Source organism: Magnolia sinica, chromosome 1 (assembly GCF_029962835.1).
Source record: "Magnolia sinica isolate HGM2019 chromosome 1, MsV1, whole genome shotgun sequence".
NCBI classification, from domain to species: Eukaryota; Viridiplantae; Streptophyta; class Magnoliopsida; order Magnoliales; family Magnoliaceae; genus Magnolia; species Magnolia sinica.
The window spans coordinates 122767018-122775615 of record NC_080573.1 but is presented as its reverse complement, the minus strand read 5'-3'; the positions used below and the strand labels follow the sequence as shown (position 1 = coordinate 122775615).

General features: G+C 46.1%; 2 protein-coding genes across 2 annotated transcripts; both read right to left on the bottom strand.

Annotated features, from left to right (window-relative positions):
- Positions 1-1500: 1500 nt before the first annotated feature.
- Positions 1501-2367, bottom strand: LOC131248975 (uncharacterized). The gene has a single exon (XM_058249512.1). It carries the CDS (start codon positions 2365-2367, stop codon positions 1501-1503), a length of 867 nt encoding a protein of 288 aa, XP_058105495.1.
- Positions 2368-7014: 4647 nt separating this feature from the next.
- Positions 7015-7629, bottom strand: LOC131248959 (uncharacterized). The gene is made up of 2 exons (XM_058249489.1): positions 7305-7629; positions 7015-7223 (listed from the first exon to the last, which is right to left on the bottom strand). Exons 1-2 carry the CDS (start codon positions 7627-7629, stop codon positions 7015-7017), a joined length of 534 nt encoding a protein of 177 aa, XP_058105472.1.
- Between the last annotated feature and the right edge of the window lie 969 nt (positions 7630-8598).

Genomic DNA, 8598 nt, shown 5'->3' with positions numbered 1-8598 from the left:
ATGGTATTTTTCCTATATGGGTTCGATGTTTTATACCGTGCAACCACGCGATGGTAAGCCCCATATACTATAATTGATTGGCCACTAGTCGATGGGTTTCCATTAAACATCCTAAGATGGTAGCCTCATGAGCCGGGGATGGTGGTAATGGGACACTATGCCCGATCTGTTTGCCTACGCTGGGCCTTGCGCTCCCTGTAGTGACCGTGAGCTTATTCTAAAATGGCTGATTGCAATTGGACTAATAATGGGCTAACAAATCATGCATGCATACATACTACGACGGCTTGGATCATTATGCCCATACGATTACGCTGCGAGTTGCGTTAATGACCAGCCGATCGATTTATGATAATGACTCGGATCACTCATGCCTATATAATTACGCTACGTGTTGCGCTGATGACCACTCACATCTTTGGGTGACGATCTCATTGCCTGTCTGGATGTTTTTCCTGGGGCACCGACCGTCCGGATGATTTACCCGGGTCGATGATTGCATTCATGCATCCATGCACCTAATAAGACTGCATTTACTCTGTTTTGGTTGTCTGGATGTTTTATACTATTTCTTACCTAATGCGGCGGTGTGTAATCTCGAGGGGAATTCACATTGAGTTGGCCACTCATCCATCAATTATAAAACCGTATAGGTAGTATAGGTGGCTTAAGTGATATGCATGTTCAGACTTGATAAGAAGCAGGGTACGATCACCAGGAATGCTTGACTGTATGCTTGGAGGAGCTGTGTGATCTTGCGGCTTATATTTATATGCTTTCTATTATTTCTCATGTATTAGATCATGTAATTCTTGTATTTGTTAATTTTGGAGACATTGGTTTGTATAAGTCATTATGGGCAGCTTCTTGTAAATTTGAATGATAATGAAATTTTTCTTTATGTCGATTTGTCCATACTACGCTCATTTGCTTACTCTGATGAAGGAAAAAAAATGTACACTTGAATTTGACCATCCTTTAAAGCTAACACTCGGGTTTTTGGGACACGGGTCATATACTCGGGTCCTGAAAACCGGGGCGTTACAATACCTTTTTCAAAAAAATAAAGATGGGCTCACGCCACCGATTTTATTGAAGAAAAGAGAACAGATGTACAACCCTTCGGGCTGGCTCCAACAAAAAGGCAAGGAGCCAGGCCTATCGTATACCACGCCTAACTAACTGAGGCACCTACACAAACAAGAACAGAAGGGACGACCAGGGTTAGCCAAGGGAAAGACCCCAAAAAACCACCAAGAGAACATAAGGGGCAGGACAACGCTAGCCTCAGGTTCTCAAGTAACCCAAGCCCGCCATATCAAGAACCAAAAGACCCTTGACCTTTCTTAGCAAGTCCGACCGAGAGCAATAGAATGAATTGCCGCAACCTTCGCTTGCCAGCGCGTCTGCCATAGAATTACCCTCACGGAATATATATCTGAAAGAAAGGTTGAGGGATCGGTTGAAGAGATGGATTGCTCCCAACCTATACCAAATGTTTTAAGGGCAATGGGCATTGGGGTCCGCAGCCGCTTCCACCACCACCGAAGAGTCAGATTCCACAACTATGCTAGAAAGACCCAAATTTCTGTAGAGAGTAATACCATCAAGCATAGCCTGGGCCTCGGCAACCGTGTTAGCGGTAAGGCCATAATACCTATGGAAAGCGAATATCACCCGACCATGGGCATCCCTAAGTACGCCACCACCACCACTCTCACCCGGGTTCTGACAAGAAGAGCCATCGACGTTCAGTTTAAACCAGCCTGGCGGAGGTCTCGTCCATTTAACAATCTCAGGCATGGCACCAAAGCAAACTTTATGGCAATCAAGATGAAGGGCCTGGAGAGTGGCGACGTCCCTAGGAGGCGGAAGGGCGCTGTCAGGAAGAGGGTTGACGATTTCCTGCATCCATCTGGAGATCCAAAAAATAATGTTCTGTGCTGACATTTGAATACCATTAAAATGTGAGGCGTTGCGGCTCAACCAAATTTCCCAGGAAATAAGAGCAGGGGCAAGACCCAACAGCCGCTTGAGGCAAGAAGAAGGAGATGGCTTCGACATCCAAAGAGAAATCTTCTGCTGGATGGTCTGATTAGAGATGACAGGGACGTAAAAAATTCTCTGGAAATATGACCAGACCATTGCAACTATCAAACTGGAGCATATGAGATGATTAAGGGTTTCTTCACCGTGCGCTGAGGGGAAGAGAAGACGCAGTTGATGCGCAGCAACAGGCCTCCCATTGGAGTGCAATGTTGAAGGATGCTGAGGTAGGTGAGAAGACCAATAATCAGATGGGGAGTGAGGAGATTGAGAGGATAGAACGGAGCTGGAAGCATGAACGCCCGAGGTTCTGACCTCCATACCTATTAATCGTATGCAAATACATGACTAAAAAATTGCATGCACAAGCTACATTCAATGGAGGAGACACAGAAGATTTGGTGGCTATGATCTTCTGATTTGAGATATTTGTTGGAAATGGTCCATCAGTGTTGGGGGCGTTGAGATCAATGGCTTGTATAGACCAACCATGTAAATCTACGCAGTTTAATTGTCATGCCTCACCATAGTTTGCTCGTTCTTTACTTATTTTATAGATGAATTTGAGGTCAAAGTTGTTTTCACTTTTATGAAGGTCAAAGTTAGCTTCTTCAATGTTTTAGTTATAAATGGGAAAATATTTTAAAACTCTTACTATACTTTCACAAAAAATTCAGCTAACAGTATTATTGTGAGAACATCACTTGTTCTTTTTTAAAAAAAATTAATTAATTAATTAATTTTTTATTTTTAAGAAGCCAGAGAAAACCCTAATCCATTAATAAAACAATATATATATATATATTCAAAAAAAGGGGCCCAATTTTGAGGGCAGCCCGGAATCTATTAAAGTAAATGGACTTTACAACCTGGACTAATTCGGGAAGAGCTGAGAACAACAAAAAGCACGGCCCTGCTTATCATAAACTATACATGAGCGACCCTTAAGGGGCTCACCTAAGACGCACGAATAGCCCCGAGACCCATTTTATCAAGAAAAATGAGGCCTTAAATATGAGCTAGAAGATGCTGAGAGAGATGGAACACGACAGACGATTGATTAGCACTGGCAATATGGGCGAGACCATCAGCAGCGCCGTTGCCTTCTCTCCGAATGAGCTTGATGGAGAAAGTACCCCTGCTCATAAGAGCTTTGATCCTAGAGACCCCAGAAGCTAATCCTCCAACCCACAACAGCTCGATCAAACAGGATATCAACCGTAACCTGAGAGTTAGATTCAATCTCTACGTTACGAAATCCCGAGTTAAGGGATAGAAGAAGGCCGTTGTACACCACTCTCATTTTAGCCAGGTTGTTGGAGCAAACCCCGTAAGGCAAGCAGAAAGCCAGGAGGAACTCTCCGCTATTATTTCTGAGAATTTTCCCTCCCCCAAATGGTCCCAGATTTCCACGGGAGGACCCGTCGACATTAAGCTTGATCTGGTTAGAAGGCGGCTTAGACCATCTTACAATTTCCCATTGTTGTTGGCCCAGACTGAGCTTGATACGGTCCCCTAGCTCACCTCCCTTGTTCCCCTGCTTCTTACCAACCACCCTATCAGCCCTCCACCTGATCCACCAATCCACCCTGGCGATGGTGACCAAAGCTCTCGCCGGCGTGAGATCGAATCTAGCCCTGTTTCTGGCCAACCAGAGTTCGTACAAAATGCAGCAGGCCACAAAGAGCCGGGATTGAGCAGAGTTTTTAGACGCAAGAGTAGCGTGCCTCCACTAACTTAACCCGGAGAAGATGGATTGGTTGTGGATGATCGACAGGCTGAAGATAATATTGAAGTGGGACCATACAGCTTCCGCCAGCGTGCTGAAGAGGAAGAGGTTCTCTAAAGATTCCACGTTGGGACTATTGCCGGGACCCATTTCACAGCAACTACATTTGAACGCAAGAGCCACACCCTTGTCCTGGACTCTGGAATCCACTGGGACGGCCCCTTGGATTAGCCTCCAAATAAAGTTTGAAATCTTAGGGGCCATTTCTTTTGATCGGGTTGGAAAATCCAGTCTCTACGACCTGATCTCTGTCTGGATTGATGCCAGGCTGACTTTTAAAAAAAAACTGAAAATTCATTGATTTAAACAACCAAGATACAAAAGGAGCAGATCTTCAGGTGCCTCCGGGCTGACAAAAAAAGGACCCGGACCACCTATCCTGTCGCTATACAATGGAAAGGAAGCATTTGCCAAGATTTAAGATTTCCTAAGCACACCTATGCCCACTTCATCAAGAAAACTCAGGCCTCTAATCAGCCTAGGGAGCGCGGCCTTAGTGATTGCCCAAAACAGACCTTGGTTTGCCACGCCTAAACAGGCAAGACCATCTGTCTGCCTATTGATTTCACGGGGAATGCAGGAAATAAGAAAATTTCCTTTTTTCCTAAGAGTTTGGATTCTCAATATCTAGTAATCCCATTTCCAATGGAGGTGGTACAGACCCTTGAAAGCTTCCACCAAAAAAGAAGAGTCCGACTCTATGTGGCGAAATTAGTGGGACAGACCCTTGAGGTTAACTTAACTGAGCACTTACTAGAGAGGATGTGGGGCCAGATGCAAAAGTCAGGCCGTCCGATGTGGCGAAACCGGTCTGGAAAACGTAATCTATATCTGGCTACGAGAGGAAGGAGAACACCGACAAAGGGGGGAGAGGGCCAAGAGGGCCCAAGAACTTCTGAATTTTCAGATACAGGAGGTCTTCTGGCACCTGCCGGACAGTTCTCTGTAGTAAGGGGCTGAGCCCCGTCCAGTTGTCGATCCATAAGCTACGAGAGCCATCCTGACCTATCCATTGGATATTCTCCTCCATCTGAGGGAAGAGGCCCCTGATGGTCTTCCAAAATGGAGAGGCAAAAGAGAGGATGGAGGATGGGGACTCCTGCCTAAAGTCAGCCTGGTATTTAGCTTTCACTAGCTGACCTCAAGCCCCATCTTCATCCCCATATTTTGCATCCAAGGCTAATTTCAATCTCATGGCCTTTATCACTTCTTTCAACTTTCTAATCCCCTGGCCTCCTTCCTCAAAAGGGAAAGAAATCCTTTTCCAGGCAATCTAATGGAGCTTTTGAGATCCATCCGCCCAACCCAAAAAAAAATCTGGCAAAGCTACACTCTAACCTGGCTAGAACCTGAGCCGTGATCACTACCGCTGCAATGACATGAATCGAAATGGTACTTAAGACATATCTAATCAAAGCGGCATTACCTGCCTAGGATAAGTGCTTGGCTTTCCACCCGTTGATTTTTGCCTGCACCTTGTCCTGTAAGAACTGAAAATCAACAACTCTGACACTCCCTCTCGGAAAAGGGGTCCCCAGATAAGAGAGGGAACCAATCAATCTGTTGATTTGGAGTAAACATTCAATCTCTTTGACCCGAGTCTCTAGGAGCTTGTTAGAGTGAAAAAAGTAGCTTTTCACATGATTAATTTTTTGACCGGAGGCCTGTTGGAAAAAATCAAGGAACGACTTGACCTCTTGGATGGAGGACTTGCTCCCATTCAAGAAGAGGAGAGTATCGTCCGCGAAGAGGAGTTGGGAGGCGAGGGGGCAGCCCAATCTCAGCTGGAAAGGTTTGTAAGTCCTTGACTCGATGAGGGATTTGAATTTCCTCGAGAACGTCTTGGCAGCGATAATGAAATGACTCAGGGAGATGGGGTCTCCTTGGAGGAGACCTCTGGAAGAATTGAAGAATCCTGCCACTTCGCCGTTTACCAACACTGAGAACCAGATGTTGCTCCAACAGTTCTCCAAGATGGCGACCCATTTGATGCTAAAACCAAACTTAAGAAGAACCAATTTCAAGAAGTCCCAGCTAACCCTGTCATACACCTTCTCAAGATCGAGTTTAAACATGATGTTGCCTCCCCGGACTTTACGATTTAAGTCTCTCAACACCTCTTGCGCATACGCAATGTTCCTAGAGATGGCCCTCCCTTGAATAAAAGCTCCTTGCTCAGACGAGATAATTTTAGGCAGAATAGATGCTAAGACTTTAGAAAAGATCTTGTAGATCACGTTGTAGAGACTTATGGGATAGAAGTCTTTGAAGGAAGAGGCCGCAGGAGTTTTGGGAATCAGGCATATCAGGAACGCTGAGTACCCTCTGGGAAGTGGACTACCGTCAAGAAAACTCTAGGCCGCACTCAAAATATCATCCGCTACTATCGGCCAGCAATGCGAGAAGAAAACAACTGAAAAGCCGTCAGGCCCGGCTGCCCCATCCTTTGAAATGGAGGACACAACCAATTTTAGTTCATCAAGAGAGATTGGCGCAAGAAGCAGCGTGTTATCTTCTACCGATTCCAAGTTGAGAATGGAATTAGCGAAAGTGGATGCCAAAGGGGAGTCAACCTTTTGGAATAATTGTGAGAAGTATGAGACAGCTGCCTATTTAATATCTTGTTGATCAGTAAGTTCTCTGCCCGATTTCGCCTTGATGGATTTGATTTCTGCCCTTTTGACCCTCTTAGATGCAACGACATGGAAAAACTTCGTATTACGATCCCCTTCATCCAGCCAATTGACTCGGGCTTTTTGTTTCCAGAACACCTCTTCTCTGAGTTCGAGATTTGACAAGGACTTCCTGGCTGCCGCACCTTCCAGCTGAAGATCCTCATCCCTCGAATCCTGCATCTTGCATTCGATAGCATGAAGCTCTTCCTTAGTTTTCTTCACTTGACTGAAGATGTTTCCGAACACTTCTCTGTTCCATAATATGAGTACTTGCTTAACTCATTTGAGTTTGAGTTGCACGTTGATGAGAGGGGAAGGGGAGAGCTGACCCAACCAAGCCTCTCTGACTACCTGCAAGAAACCATTGTGGAGGGTCCACATTCTATAAAATCTGAAGGGTCTGGGCGAGGGGGGCACAGCGCTAGCTAGGTGGAGGCACAGAGGAGCGTGGTCGGAGTTGGACCAAACGAGGTGTTAAACATGGAAGGCCGGGAAGGACCTTAGCTAAGAGTCGCTAATGAAGACCCTGTCTAGTCTTGCCCAGATCCTAGCTGATGCAGCCTTGTTATTACTCCAAGTGAAACTATTCCCAGAGAACCCTGCATCGAGCAAGTCTACTTCTTGAATGGTATTCATAAACTCTTCTGCACTGGCAGCGTCAAGCGTTGCCGAACCCAGCCTCTCATCCGATGAGAGGATCGCGTTGAAGTCCCCTACAATCGCCCAAGGATGCTAGTTTGACCTACTCAAAGACACCACATCCCCCCAAAGCGATCTTCTCTGAAATCTACTACATTTCGCATACACTATCGAGAAGAGAATAGGCTCCCTGCAAGTAGGCACATTCACAAGAAGGTAAATAAGCTGGTTAGATAGTGAAGCTATCAAAATATTTAGATCATTTTTGTGGAACACCCAAATCTTTCCTCCCCCTCCCACATTGGAGAAGGAACTATGAAAACCGAGCTTCAAGCCAAAGCCTACTATTTTGGAGTCCCTGAGCATGGGCTCCAGAATAGCCAGCAGGGAGGACTTGAACTTGTTAATGAACTTAGCAAGAGTATCTTGTGTGGGTAAGTTGCCCACTCCACGAGCATTCCAAATGATGGCTTCATCCATTAGTCACACAACTTAAGTTCACTGCCCGTCTCTTTAATCTCCTAAGTCTACTATATCATTCCCCTTCTCTTGGTTTGACTGAAAGCTTTCTGCCTCTAATTTTACCGTCTCTACCTTTCCCTGGTCTTGGGGCATCGTGATTCAACAAGGATTCTTTCATTGTTGACAACAGCTTCCGATTCGAGATATCAGGGCCTGGAGGAAGGTTAGATGGGTGATAGGCATTATTGAATCAGGCTTCTGATTGGGGGGGGGGGGAACCGCCAGAGATTCTTTGCCATTGACTGGCAGGGTGTTAGCTGCTGACCCTGAATTGCACAAAGATGCATTGTCGAAGTATGGGGAGAGGTCCACTACTAGTCGAAGGCGGCTATCTTCAACATTCGGATGAGCCATTGGAGGGGAGTCACATCGAGTTACCCGGGGGGGGGGGTCAGTCACAATGTGACATTTCAGCCCCCCAGGGTGGGTCCTAAGTAGGACAAAATACCCTCTTATTGTTAAGAGAGTTCCCTGCTGAACTTGCCCGGGGGTGAGGCCGCCAAGGTTGGTTCCAGTCAATGTCACCCAACAAAGAAGGGGCGTTGATGGTTTCAGATTTTTCCAAATGAACAGCATGTTCGGCTCCCTATTGAGAAACCTGATTACTCAGGCTATCTAATGAATGCCGCGACAGCTCTATGGGAGCCTGAGGAGCCTTGATTGGAGGTGCCCCACATTCTGCTGAAGAGTGGGTAGACCGGCTCCTGATGCTCCTGTGGATGGGAGAGAGGACTTCCTTACCCATTGATAGGAGGCAAGGAGAGTTAAACAGATCTTCTCTGGAAGGGTGGGCGTAGTCCGGCACATCCTTCGAGTGGTCAACGCCAATGAGGGGGAAATTTTGGGGGATAATGCAGTTTAAAGGGGTGGGTGAAGATGGAGGATCTCCAGGATCCCAATTAGTTGGGTTATCCTGACTATTGGGAG